Raw genomic sequence first — 15,378 nt, 5'->3', positions numbered from 1 at the left:
CCTCTACAACCAACGGAGAGCACGCCTAGCCATAAAACTATCACGGCTGGACTTTCAGTTCTTTGTATTTGTGTACTCGTTCTGATGACAGAAATAAATAAGGAAAGGAGACAAAGTAGAGATAATGAGACCATCCAGAGAAAAAGGGCAGCAGTTCTTGGAATTAGAAGTCAGGAGCCGCCCAACTAGTTGTACCATCTCCATAGTGGGAACAAGAGAAAACATTCTACAAACATTTTCATTTAGAATTAGGTCTCTTTCCACTTCTGAAATCCATTCCGCTCTCCCTGTTTTTGCACCACACAGTTAGGCTAAGTTTACATTAGCGCTGGAGTCTGCAGCATGGTGCTCCGCCCTTCTTTCCTTAAGCTCCGCCTACTTCCTGCGTACCTATCTTTAACATCGGGTATGCAGGAACATGCGTTGTATGTGTCGTTTTAACGTGCCTGCTGAATGCAAGAAAATGCAACATGTTACGTTCGGCGGGCACGTTAAAACGATGAACGTGGATGCATCCGCATACAACACATGTCCCTGCGTACCCAATGTTAAAGATAGGTATGCAGGATGCATGCAGAAGTAGGCGGAGCTAAAAAAAGAAGTCCGCAGCACCACGCTGGGGACTCAAACACTAATGTGAACCGGCCTTACACATCGGACATAGCAGATATTAGTGTCACTGACTGATGAGGTCAGAAAGGGATGTACAGTGGGGAAAATAAGTATTTGATACACTGCTGATTTTGCAAGTGTTCCACCTACAAAGAATGGAGAGGTCTGTAATTTATATCATAGGTACACTTCAACTGTGAGAGACAGAATCTAAAAATCAAAACAGAAAATCACACTGTATGATTTTTAAGTAATTAAATTACATTTTATTGCATGAAATAAGTATTTGATCAGCTACCAACCAGCAAGAATTCTCGCTCTCACGGACCTGTTAGTTTGTCTTTAAGAAGCCCACCTACTGAGCCCACCTGAAAGCCACGACATGTCAGCTGTTTTGTACAGCTGACATGTGCGCGCAATGAGCGCGAGCGGAATCGCGATCTGCCCACGCCCATTAACTAGTTAAATGCCGCTGTCAAACGGTGACAGCGGCATTTTGCTAGTGCTCCCGGCAGCGCGGCCAGAAGTGCTCGCACCGCTGACCCCCGTCACATGGTCGGGGGTCATCGGTGCATTGCCTTAACAACCAGAGGTCTCCTTGAGACCTCTATGGTTGTTGATGGCCGATTGCTTTGAGCGCCACCCTGTGGTCAGCGTTCAAAGCAACCCTGCATTTCTGCTACATAGAGGTGATCTGTGCTTCACCTCTTGTAGCCGAGGCGATCAAGTTGTGTCAGCTTCTAGCCTCCTATGGAGGCTATTGAAGCATGCCAAAATTAAAAAAAAAGTGTTTAAAAATATAAAAAAAATAAAAAATATATAAAAGTTCAAATCACCCCCCTTTCACCCCAATCAAAATAAAACAATTTAAAAAAAAAATCAAACCTACACATATTTGGTATCAACGCGCTCAGAATCGCCCGATCTATCAATAAAAACAAAGGTTTAAAATGATCGCTAAATGGTGTAGCGAGAAAAAAAAATAAAACCGCCAAAATTACTTTTTGTTGGTCGCCGCAACATTGCATTAAAATGCAATAACGAGCGATCAAAAGAACGTATCTGCACCAAAATGGTATCATTAAAAACGCCAGCTTGGCACGCAAAAAATAAGCCATCATCCGACCCCAGATCACGAAAATTGGAGACGCAAATTTTGGATTTTTTTCTTACCACTTAGATAAAAGAGAACCTAGTCATGTTTGGTGTCTATGAACTCGCAATGACCTGGAGAATCATAATGGCAGATTAGTTTTAGCATTTAGTGAACCTAGCAAAAAAGCCAAACAAAAAACAAGTGTGAGATTGCACTTTTTTTTGCAATTTCATCGCACTTGGAATTATTTTCCCGTTTTATGTTACACAGCATGGTAAAACCAATGGTATCGTTCAAAAGTACATCTCGTCCCGCAAAAAATAAACCCTCACATGGCCATATTGACGAAAAAATAAAAAAGTTATGGCTCTGGGAAGGAGGGGAGCGAAAAACGAAAACGAAAAAAGCTCCAGGGGTGAAGGGGTTAATTGCAGCGGTTTGAAGTCATTACCTTTTTTCTTTAAAGGGAACCTGTCACGTCATTTTGCCACTATATGATGTGGCCACCGCCTTTTGGGGCTTATCTACAGCATTCTGTAATGCTTTATATAAGCCCCCGGTCCGACCAGAAAGATAAGAAAAATAAGTTTTACTATACTCACCATCTTCATGCGATGTCATCATCCTGCCTGCTTTGTGCCACGCTCCTGTGCAGGCGTACTGATTTGCCCTGTCGAGGGCAGAGAAAAGTACTGCAGTGCGCAGGCATGGGCCTCTCTGACCTTTCCCAGCCCCTGCGCACTGCAGTACTTTGCTCTGCCCTCAACAGGGCAAATCAGTACGCCTGCACAGGAGTGTGGCACGAAGCAAGCAGGATGATGACATCGCAAGAAGATGGGAGGCCCCGGACCGGACCGCGACACCCATTGGACTGGACCGCCCCCTGGATGACTATAATAAAACTTATGTTTCTTATCTTTCAGGTCAGACCAGGGGCTTATACACAGCATTATAGAATGCTGTAGATAAGCCCCCAAAAGGCAGTGGCTGCATCTTATAGCGGCAAAACAAGGTGAAAGGTTCCCTTTAAGAAGCCCTCATAGTCTGCACTCATTACCTGTATTAATTGCACCTATTTGAACTTGCTACCTGTATAAAAGACACCTGTCCACACACTCGATCACATTCCAATCTTCTCTCCAACATGGCCACGACCAAAGAGCTGTCTAAGGACACCAGGGACAAAATTGTAGACCTGCACAAGGCTGGGATGAACTACAGGACAATAGGCAAGCAGCTTTGTGAGACGGCAACAATTGTTGGCACAACAAAGTGGAAGAAACACAAGATGCCTGTCAATTTTTTGGGTCCCTCCTTTTTAATAACCAGTAAAAACTAAGCAGGCAGCTGTGAGCTATTACTAGGCTGGGAAGCTTCATATTCATAGGCCCATTAGAGAGACTAATAAGACCAGCTCAGTTATCTGCTTTCCCTTAACTGGTTATTAAAAATAAGGGGGAACCCATGCCATTTTATTCATTTATTAGCTACTACAGAAAACTACACCTGCAAAGCACTGATTAAATATATCACTGACATCTATCTATATCTGTATATAATATTTTTTTATTAGTTTGTAAACTAGCTGTAAATTACATAGAGAATTACAGTATGTAAAAGATATTAAAAATGCTTTGCATACGCATGTTGTGCTAATGCTAGGAGAGAAACACTGTATTGTTGGATTGTACTCGTATGACCGCTCGTCCTACTTCTCTGAATCAACATCGGATTGATTTTTTATATGCTAGCGTGACTCGAGGCTAATAGTCATGCAGTCAATGTTGCAGGTGTGACTGTATAGCGATTCCATACAGAAAGCACAATTTATAGTTTAAGAACTAGAAATAAAAATATGCTTGTAAATTCAGTATATTTCTCCTCCTAATATAATTTTTTTTCTTACTCATTTTCAATGGATAAACAGAAATAATAAATTTCGAAGAGCCCACCCTTCATATTCTTACATCGTTTTTTTGTGTATTACTTTTAGATATATGTTCTATACAAGTCAGTTTATGCGGCCACTTGAGGAAAAGCATAAAATAATAAAAAGTTTCCTCAAGCCCCCTTATGTCACTTTTGTGGCACGGCATATATTTTAAATTTACAACGGTTACTGGCATCCTTGAGAAAAATCGAAGAAATAAGAAAATAATAAGAAAATTTGTATTGTAGCACATACTAATTTACGACTCCAAGGGGCAAGTATGAGCATATCTAAACTGTCAAAATCAGAAAAAAGCAGCGTAAAAGAAAAAATGTAGCTACATTTCTGTATAACGCATTGTCTAGAGCTTTTAACAAAACCTATAATTATAAATTCCTCACAGTGAGCCGTGCCTCTATTTGAAGGCCATAAAAAGGCAACTTAGTATAGCCACAGTTGGGATTATATAACTGGGGGAACGCAGGAAAGCCGACAATACACATGCAAAGAGATATTTAATGCTGAAGATACATAACTTTTGGGAACATTTTTACAGTACTGTGCAAAAGTTAAGAAAGTTGCGGATAAAATGCTGCAAAAAAAGAATGCTTTCCAAAATAGAAATGTCAACAGTTTATTTGTATCAATTAACAAAATGAATGAATAAAAGAGAAATCTAAAATAAATATTTGGTGTGGCCAACTTTGGCTTCACAACAGTATCAAATCTCAATAGATCTGTGGTTAGTTCTCCAAGATGTTTGGAACAACCTCCCAGACGAGGTCTTTCAAGAACTAAGTGCAAATGTACCCAGAAGAACTGATGCTGTTTTAAAAGCAATGGATGGTGCCTTTGTTCATAATTTTGCATTTTGTTAATTAATAAAACTAAACTAGCAATGCTTCCAGTTTGGAAAGAATCCTTATTTTTCAGCATTTTTTCCACACTGCCTAAAGCGTTTGCACAGTATTATAGATATATAAAAAAGCAAAGTGATTAGTACAATTCCTTTTTGATTTCTCCTAGAAATTTACAAATAAATTGGCAACTAGTTGGAGGAGTTTAATTGCAATTATAATCAGTGCTGGAGACGCACCTCTTTCACAAGGGAAATGGTTACACCCAGTTGTCAATTTAATCAGAAACTTCTAATAGCTGTGGCAGAGGATCAGCAGAACATTAAAATAGCAATGGCAGAAGATATCCCAGAATTGTTATTTTATTGGACTGTAGAAGTATTTGCTAAAGCAGACCTGTCAAGAGACAGGTCCTTTTTAATCAACAATTAAAGGGAATATGTCAACAGTTTTTTGCTATGTAATCTGAGAGTGCCATGATATAAGAGCAGAGACGCTATTTCCAGCAATGTGTCACTTACTAGGCTGTGATTTGCTAATTCAATACAATTAATGTTTTACAAGCAGGAGATTATCACTACAGGACAATTATCCCAGTGCCTCCTAGTCCAACCACACCCCCAGCACTGTAGTGTGACATAGAGCTGCTAATCTACACAGAAAGCTGTGGTGTGAATGAGGTTATACACAGATCAACAACTGAGCTCTGCTAGATCTGCAGCAGAGAAAACTGTGACTGTCATAACTGCTGCACCCAGTAAACTAAGCGATACATCACTGGAATCAGAGTCTTTGTCCCTACCCTGCCAGATTACCTAGTAAAAACATGCTGACAGATTCCCTTTAAGCATTACATACATAAATGATTATATTAGTAAAGTTTAAGAAACCTGAAATCCATACCTGATTGGCTGGCGTCTTACGCACGTACACCTTCCACATCTGGGCTTCTCTAGAGACTGCCCTTTCTAATAGAAAGGACAGTCTCTGGCTCTCCAGGGGCCCAACGTACCTCATGGCACCCCTTGGATATGCCTGCCACCCAACCGGATACAGCTACCTACAAAAGAAGAGACATAGGACATGTTGAACAGTGTAAACACAACTAAAAAATAATGATTGCTATCTGATCATTTCTGATATTGCCTAACCTTATGTGACTACAATGTAACTAAGATAAAGATCACAATAATGTGATGTGAGGCACAATTTTAAAGGGAAAGGCCATCCCTCAAGATCAGATCCCATACAACTTTATAGTACAAATTTTAGCTACGATTTTTACCCTAACGCGACTAATAACAATAACCATGACCTCCAGCAACTGTGTTTATCTGGTGCCATTGTGCAAGTCATTGTAGGTTGTCAGCAATGGTGTCTCCCCGATACGTCATCATGAGATCACAAGTTGTATTGTGCAAACCCAGTCGGGTTTTCTGCAACTTACTTGTGGCCACAGTATCTCCGATATAGCAGCGGCATAGAGCAATTTTTTGCTTGTGTCACGGCCAATATTACCATGTAGCCCCAGCCTTAACTTGTTTAACATATTAAGATGCATGTCTGGTGGGGAAAGTACAGCTCGGGATGGAATGTAAAGCCCCCCCATACACATGTGATATGTCAGCCGAGCGATGATTCGGCCAAATCTCACCGGACTCTCCCATACACAGCAGTGCCCACTCTGCCAGATGATGCCAACATCTGTCCATAAGTCTAATATGTATGGGGGCCTGTAAAGGCAATGCTGCATGGGAGAAACTATGTAAATTGCCTCTTCAGAGAGGACGAGGACTTTAACTCGTGTGACACTTATTGACTTTTCAGATTGCTACTACCAGTATGAACCGGGCAATCACGGCATGTTTTCCGGCTGTCGAATAGCCGCGAGACATGCAGCCATGGGGGCTCAAACATATTATTCGAGCACGCCGCAGTCCCTCGGTTAGCATCCGAGCATGCTTTTATATGAGCATGTTCGCTCATCACTACTTAGAATAAAAGCCAAACCAGAATCTCAGTTTGATGACACAGTGTTTCTGGTTATTGCCCCTCACAATATCGTTAAAAGAGTCAATATTGATTTTTAGAAAAGCTACTTCCAATAGGTGGTCCTAGAGTTCTAGTCCTCTTCCTCTCTGAAGAGGAAATTTGCATATTTAATTTTCCAGAGGAGCATGCATGGCGTAAAAGACTCCTCACTCTGACACGCCAGGTTAGGCATGTCACTGTCCCCAGAAGGGAAACATTACCCTTTAGAGAATTAGCCCTCTCACACAGCAAAATAAACAGTCTCTCAAGTACCACTTATGAGAAATTGTCACACTATAAGTCAAGTTCAGACTCTTTAACAAGCCTTGACTAGGCATATGTTCCAAATAGCTTGTTTCGGGAGGGGAGGGTTAGAGGATTTATATGCATATTCTGCTTATGATTCATAATTATGAGGAATTTTACTACCAGTTCAGATGTTCAAGATAACTGTATTCCTAAACACCAGCATAGCTCCTAAAGGGTTAGTATTTCCAAAAGTATTTATTACCTTTCCAGGGGTATTCTGGTCAGAAGTATTTATCACCTTTCTAGTGCATCACTGGTGAGATTCCAATTTCTGAGATCCCACGTGATCAGCCAGAATATCGCAACAAATATGTTCCAAAAATGTAATAAAAAGCAATCAAAATGTCATATGCACCACAATAAGGTATCAATAATACTTCAGCTGAACTTGGAAAGAACAAGCCCTCATCTGAAGGTAGTGAGCAGGTAGAGAGAGCAAATATTGAATAAGCTGCAGCGCCTTGCCAAAAGAATGGCGGTTGGACCCCTACAAATCTGATTTTAATAGCCTATCCTAATGATAGGCCAGAGATCTGATCATGGAAGACCCTTGAGTATCGGAACACTTTAAAAATGTTAAGAAACTACACGTAATTGTTACATAGTTACATAGTTATTAAGGTTGAAGGAAGACTTTAAGTCCATCTAGTTCAACCCATAGCCTAGCCTAACATGCCCTAACATGTTGATCCAGAGGAAGGCAAAAAAAAACCATGTGGCAAAGAGTAAGCTCCACATTGGGGAAAAAAATTCCTTCCCGACTCCACATACGGCAATCAGACTAGTTCCCTGGATCAACGCCCTATCAAGGAATCTAGTGTATATACCCTGTAACATTATACTTTTCAAGAAAGGCATCCAGTCCCCTATTAAATTTAAGTAATGAATCACTCATTACAACATCATACGGCAGAGAGTTCCATAGTCTCACTGCTCTTACAGTAAAGAATCCGCATCTGTTATTATGCTTAAACCTTCTTTCCTCCAGATGTAGAGGATGCCACCTTGTCCCTGTCACCGGTCTATGATTAAAAAGATCACCAGAAAGGTCTTTGTACTGTCCCCTCATATATTTATACATTAAAATAAGATCACCCCTTAGTCTTCGTTTTTCCAAACTAAATAGCCCCAAGTGTAATAATCTATCTTGGTATTGCGGACCCCCCAGTCCTCTAATAACCTTGGTCGCTGTTCTCTGCACCCGCTCTAGTTCAGCTATGTCTTTCTTATACACCGGAGACCAGAACTGTGCACAGTATTCTAAGTGTGGTCGAACTAGTGACTTGTATAGAGGTAAAATTATGTTCTCCTCATGAGCATCTATGCCTCTTTTAATGCATCCCATTATTTTATTTGCCTTTGTAGCAGCTGCCTGACACTGGCCACTAAATGTGAGTTTGTCATTCACCCATACACCCAGGTCTTTTTCATTGATGGTTTTGCCCAGAGTTTTAGAATTAATTACATAGTTATACATCTTATTACTTCTACCCAAGTGCATGACCTTACATTTATCCCCATTAAAGCTCATTTGCCATTTATCAGCCCAAGCTTCTAGTTTACATAAATCATCCTGTAATGTAAAATTGTCCTCCCCTGTATTGATTACCCTGCAGAGTTTTGTGTCATCTGCAAACATTGAAATTCTGCTCTGAATGCCCCCTACAAGGTCATTAATAAATATGTTAAAAAGAAGAGGGCCCAATACTGACCCCTGTGGTACCCCACTGCTAACCGCGACCCAGTCCGAGTGTGCTCCATTAATAACCACCCTTTGTTTCCTATCCCTGAGCCAGCTCTGAACCCACTTACACATATTTTCCCCTATCCCCATTATTCTCATTTTATGTATCAACCTTTTGTGTGGCACCGTATCAAAAGCTTTTGAAAAGTCCATATACACTACATCTACTGGGTTCCCTTGGTCCAGTCCGGAACTTACCTCTTCATAGAAGCTGATCAGATTAGTCTGACATGAACGGTCCCTAGTAAACCCGTGCTGATACTGGGTCATGAGGTTATTCCTCTTCAGATACTCCAGTATAGCATCCCTTAGAATGCCCTCCAGGATTTTACCCACAGTAGAGGTTAAGCTTACTGGCCTATAATTTCCTAGTTCAGTTTTTGTCTCCTTTTTGAATATTGGCACCACATTTGCTATACGCCACTCCTGTGGTACAGACCCTGTTATTATGGAGTCTTTAAAGATTAAAAATAATGGTCTATCAACGACTGTACTTAATTCCTGCAGTACTCGGTGTGTATCCCATCCGGGCCCGGAGATTTGTCAATATTAGTGATTTTTAGATGCCGCCGTACTTCCTGCTGGGTTAAGCAGGAGACATTTAATGGGGAATTTTTTTTATCACTGATCATATTGTCTGCCATGGGATTTTCTTGTGTAAATACTGATGAAAAAAAAGTCATTTAGCATATTGGCTTTTTCCTCATCCTCATCCACCATTTCACCCAGACTATTTTTAAGGGGGCCAACACTTTCATTTTTTAGTTTCTTACTATTTATGTAGTTAAAGAATATTTTGGGATTATTTTTACGCTCTCTGGCAATGAGTCTGTCTCAATTTTGGCTGTCTTGATTTGCTTTTTACAGAATTTATTTAATTTTCTGTATTTATTTAATGCCTATTGGTATTGAGCAGTGATGGGCAGAAGCGAAGATGTACGGGTCCGTTGGGTTTGGACAAACTTTAAAAAAAGTTTGGTCCAGGTACCTGAACTCAAACCCGGATCCCATTAAAACATCCGGCGTTTCCCAAGCTGTCATCTATGTGACAGCGTTGAGTAACACCGACTCTGATTGGAGGTAGCCTTACATATTACCATAGGTCACAAAGCTGCAGATCCCATGCTGTTACACAAATGACACCGTGTGAGCCAGCAGCTGTAACCAGCTGTGAAAAGCTTACCGGTCAGGTGTAGGCTGAGGAGTACTACTCTCATAAGCATACGACTGGTCTCGCTGATAGCAGTGAGAGCAAGCGACACTGATCAGAGTATTCACCAGAGGCTTTTGTCCATAGTAATAAATATATCAGTGAGATAATTAGGGCAGTGCGTGTGTACATGTATTTAGCTGATAAATAAGTAAATGAAAAAAATGACATGGTTTTCCCCTCTATTCTCGATAACCAGTGCAGGTAAAACTAACAGCTGCAGCCTTCAGCTGTCAGCTTTATCTTGGCTGGTTACCAAAAATAGAGGGGTCCCAATACCGTTTTTTTAATTATTTAAATAAATAATTAAAAAAATAAATAAATAATTGAGTCCCCCAATTTTTGATAACCAGATAAGCTAAAGCAGACAGCCGGGGGCTGGTACTCTCAGACTAGGAAGGGAGCCATGGGTATTGGTCTTTCTCAGCCTAAAAATAGCAGCCTGCAGTAACCCCAGAAAAGGGCATCCATTAGAGGGTTTACTAATGGGAGAGTCTGACAGACGCCTCCTCATTACTAACCCCTGGGCTTGGGGTCAGCTGACATAAAACAGCTGACATCAACCCCAATACTATTTCCCCACTTGTAAACACTCCATGGAAAGTGGGAAGAGCCACAAATGGATATGCCTTTTCTGGGGTGTCTGCAGGCTGCCATTATTAGGCTGGGGAGGGTCAATATCCATGGCCTCTTACCAAGACTGCTGCTGGGAATATTCAGGTTTTCTTAGAATATAATGTTTAATGCAAACATATATGCATTACACTATAGTATCTTCTACTTATAAGGATGCACAAACCTAACAAAACAAACATGAATCATACTGTGGCTTGCGTACTTCCACTTATGCAAACCTTTACTACAAATTCCTGCTGCTGTCTACAAAAAGAAAGTAAAGTTCTCAAAATGTTCATAAAAACTGGTGTAGTGCAACGTTCACGCACTTGGCGGAGTTTGTGTCTCTGGTGCAGAGGCAACTCCCATCAGCGCTCTCTAAGGCCTCACTCGGCACTCTGTTTTTGTTCTTGTGTGCAAATGAAAGTTTTTATTTTTTTAATTAATTTGCAAATATTTCAACATTTCTGTTTTGTTTCAGTCAAGATGGGGTGCAGAGTGTACATTAATGAGAAAAAAATGAACTTTTTTGAATTTACCAAATGGCTGCAATGAAACAAAAGGTGAAAAATTTAAAGAGGACTGAACACTTTCTGTACCCACTGTATATACAGTAATATAATATATATACAGTTAGATCCATATATATTTGGACAGATACAATATTTTTCTAATTTTGGTTATAGACATTACCACAATTAATTTTAAACAGAACAATTCAGATGCAGTTAAATTCAGGCTTTCAGCTTTCATTTGAGGGTATCCACATTAAAACTGGATGAAGGGTTTAGGAGTTTCAGCTCCTTAACATGTGCCACCCTGTTTTTAAAGGGACCAAAAGTAATTGGACAGATTCAATAATTTTAAATAAAATGTTCATTTCTAGTACTTGGTTGAAAACCCTTTGTTGGCAATGGCTGCCTGAAGTCTTGACCTCATGGACATCACCAGACGCTGTGTTTCCTCCTTTTTGATGCTCTGCCAGGCCTTCACTGCGGTGGTTTTCAGTTACTGTTTGTTTGTGGGCCTTTGTATCTGAAGTTTAGTCTTTAACAAGTTGCTTTGGCTTTATGTTTTGGGTCATTGTCCATCTGTAGTATGAAACGACGACCAATCAGTTTGGCTGCATTTGGCTGGATCTGAGCACACAGTATGGCTCTGAATACCTCAGAATTCATTCGGCTGCTTCTGTCCTGTGTCACATCATCAATAAACACTAGTGACCCAGTGCCACTGGTAGCCATGCATGCCCAAGCCATCACACTGCCTCCGCCGTGTTTTACAGATGATGTGGTATGCTTTGGGTCATGAGCTGTACCACGCCTTCGCCATACTTTTCTCTTTCCATCATTCTGGTAGAGGTTGATCTTGGTTTCATCTGTGCAAAGAATGTTCTTCCAGAACTGTGCTGGCTTTTTAGATGTTTTTTAGCAAAGTCAAGTCTAGCCTTTTTATTCTTGATGCTTATGAGTGGCTTGCACCGTGCAGTGAACCCTCTGTATTTACTTTCATGCAGTCTTCTCTTTATGGTAGATTTGGATATTGATACGCCTACCTCTTGGAGAGTGTTGTTCACTTGGTTGGCTGTTGTGAAGGGGTTTCTCTTCACCATGGAGATTATTCTGCGATCATCCACCACTGTTGTCTTCCGTGGGCGCCCAGGTCTTTTTGCATTGATGAGTTCACCAGTGCTTTCTTTCTTTCTCAGGATGTACCAAACTGTAGATTTTGCCACTCCTAATATTGTAGCAATTTCTCGGATGGGTTTTTTCTGTTTTCGCAGCATAAGGATGGCTTGTTTCACCTGCATGGAGAGCTCCTTTGACCGCATGTTTACTTCACAGCAAAACCTTCCAAATGCAAGCACCACACCTCAAATCAACTCCAGGCCTTTTATCTGCTTAATTGAGAATGACATAACGAAGAGATTGCCCACACCTGTCCATGAAATAACCTTGGAGTCAATTGTCCGAATACTTTTGGTCCCTTTAAAAACAGGGTGGCACATGTTATGGAGCTGAAACTCCTAAACCCTTCATCCAATTTTAATGTGGATACCCTCAAATGAAAGCTGAAAGCCTGAATTTAACTGCATCTGAATTGTTTTGTTTAAAATTCATTGTGGTAATGTCTATGACCAAAATTAGAAAACTGTCTCTGTCCAAATATATATGGACCTAACTGTATGTATATATATGTGTGTGTATATATATATATATATATATATATATATATATATATATATATATATATATATACACATACATACACACACACATACACACAGTACAGAGCAAAAGTTTGGACACACCTTCTCATTTAATGATTTTTCTGTATTTTCAGGACTATGAAAATTGAAAATTCACACTGAAGGCATCAGAATTATGAATTGACACGTGTGGAATTATATACTTAACAAAAAAGTGTGAAACAACTGAAAATATGTCTTATATTCTAAGTTCTTCAAAGTAGCCACCTTTTGCTTTGATGACTGCTTTGAATATGCAAATTGCCTCTGCTGAAAAAAAGAGGACTTAACTCTATAGCGCCACCTATTGGAAGTAGCGATCCTACAAGTCACAATCAACCCTTTAACGAGTCGTGCAATATGACTTAGGATAAGAAGTAGCTGGTATGTCACTCTCCATAAGGAGAAACGTTACCCCTTAGACCCCACTCCAGAGCCTCTCACCTAGCCAAATCAGTTCTCATGCTTCGCACTGACGAGGGCCAACAGCCCGAAACACCGTGTCTGCGAATGGAGATACTGATTTGGCTTTTATCCTAAGTCATATTGCACGACTCGTTAAAGGGTTGATTGTGACTTGTAGGATCGCTACTTCCAATAGGTGGCGCTATAGAGTTAAGTCCTCTTTTTTTCAGCAGAGGCAATTTGTATATTTAAATTCCCAGAGGAGCATTGCATGGCGAATAAGCCTCCTTACCTTGACAAGCCAGCTGGTATGTCACTCTCCGTAAGGAGAAACGTTACCCCTTAGACCCCATGACTGCTTTGCACACTCTTGGCTTTCTCTTGATGAGCTTAAAGAGGTAGTCACTGGGAATGGTCTTCCAACAATCTTGAAGGATTTCCCAGAGATGCTTAGCACTTGTTGGCCCTTTTGCCTTCACTCCAAGCCATCTTGATTGGGTTCAGGTCTGGTGACTGTGGAGGCCAGGTCATCTGGTGTAGCACCTCATCACTCTCCTTCTTGGTCAAATTGCACTTACACAGCCTGGAGGTGCGTTTGGGGTCATCTGTACGATAGATAGATAGATAGATAGATAGATAGATAGATAGATAGATAGATAGATAGATAGATAGATAGATAGATAGAATAATTTCATCTTATACATTTTTAAAATTACAAAAAGGAAGATGGGCCAATGCAAAAGTTTGGATACCTGCATGGTTAGTACATATTAGCACCTACTTTTGAAAGTATCACAGCTTGTAAATGCTTTTTGTAGCCAGACAAGAGTCTTTCAATTTTTGTTTGAGGAAATTTCATCCATTCTTCCTTGGAAAATTCTTTCAGTTCTGTGAGATTCTTGGGGCGCTTTGCATGCACTGCTATTTTGAGGTCTAGCCACAGATTTTAAATGATGTTCAGATCAGGGGAATAGGAGGGCCACTGTAAAACCTTCAGCTTGTGCCTTTCGAGGTAATCTATTGTGGATTTTCACGTGTTTAGGATAATTCATTATCCATTTGCAGAAATCATCCTCTTTTCAACTTCAGCTATTTTACAGATGGTGCTATGTTTGCATCAAGAATTTGTTAAAATTTAATTGACTCACTTATTCCCTCTATTCGTGAAATGTTCCCCGTGCCATTGGCTGCAACAGAGTGTGCAAAGTAGTCATCAAAGCAAAAGGTGGCTACTTTGAAGAACCTAGGATATAAGACATATTTTCAGTTGTTTCACACTTTTTTGTTAAAGGGAACCTGTCACCCCCAAAATCGATGGTGAGGTAAGCTCACCGTCATCAGGGGCTTATCTACAGCATTCTGGAATGCTGTAGATAAGCCCCCAACGTTACCTAAAAGAGGAGAAAAAGAGGTTAGATTATACTCATCCAGGGGCGGTCCCACTGCAGTCCGGGTCCGATGGGTGTCTCAGGTCCGGTCCGGCGCCTCCTATCTTCATTCCATGACGTCCTCTTCTGGTCTTCACGCCGCGGCTGCAGCGCAGGCGTACTTTGTCTGCCCTGTTGAGGGCAGAGCAAAATACTTCAGTGCGCAGGCGCCGGGACAGGTCAGAGAGGCCCGGCGCCCGAGTACTGCAGTACTTTGCTCTGCCCTCAACAGGACAGACAAAGTACGCCTGCGCTGAAGCCACAGCGCGAAGACCAGAAAAGGACGTCATGGAATGAAGATAGGAGGCCCCGGACTGGACCTGAGAAACCCATCGGACCCGGACCGCAGCGGGACTGCCCCTGGGTGAGTATAATCTAATGTCTTTTTCTCCTCTTTCAGGTAACATCGGGAGCTTATCTACAGCATTCCAGAATGCTGTAGATAAGCCCCTGATGACGGTGAGCTTACCTCACCATCGATTTTGGGGGTGACAGGTTCCCTTTAAGTATATAATTCCACATGTGTTCATAGTTTTGATGCCTTCAGTGTGAATTTACGATTTTACAGAAAAATCTTTAAATGAGAAGGTGTGTCCAAACTTTTGATCTGTACTGTACCTTTGATAATTGTGGCCAAAAAGTTATATTTTAATCTCATCAATCTACAGGACTTGTTTTCAAAATGGATCAAGCTTGTTTCTTTTGCATACTTCAGATGCTGAATTTTATGGTGAGGATGCAGGAGAGGATTTCTTCTGATGACTCTTCCATGAAGGCCATCTCTGAACAGTAGAACAATGTACCACAAGTCCAGAGTCTGCTAAATCTTTCTGAAGGTCTTCTGCAGTCAAACGGGGTTCTGATTTGCCTCTGTTGCAATTCTACAAGCTGTTC

General features: G+C 40.9%; 1 protein-coding gene across 3 annotated transcripts in view; it reads right to left on the bottom strand.

Moving 5' to 3' along the window:
* The window catches only part of CCNI (cyclin I), a 47,242-nt gene that overhangs the window by 24,847 nt on the left and 7,017 nt on the right, over nt 1–15,378 (bottom strand). The window contains exons 2-3 of one of the 3 annotated variants that reach the window (XM_077275605.1): nt 13,350–13,662; nt 5,399–5,555 (exon numbers count right to left, since the gene is read on the bottom strand). The exons of 1 other annotated variant lie outside the window; for it this stretch is intronic. In XM_077275605.1, the coding sequence (XP_077131720.1) occupies nt 5,399–5,512 (114 nt within the window). In that variant the 5' untranslated portion in view covers nt 5,513–5,555; nt 13,350–13,662. The remainder of the gene's footprint in view (nt 1–5,398; nt 5,556–13,349; nt 13,663–15,378) is intronic. One more of the 3 variants, XM_077275597.1, reaches the window with a different exon arrangement.

Source organism: Ranitomeya variabilis, chromosome 1 (genome assembly GCF_051348905.1).
Source record: "Ranitomeya variabilis isolate aRanVar5 chromosome 1, aRanVar5.hap1, whole genome shotgun sequence".
In the NCBI taxonomy this organism is placed as follows: Eukaryota; Metazoa; Chordata; class Amphibia; order Anura; family Dendrobatidae; genus Ranitomeya; species Ranitomeya variabilis.
The sequence above is the reverse complement of the archived record's forward strand: the minus strand, read 5'-3'. Positions and strand labels throughout refer to the sequence as shown.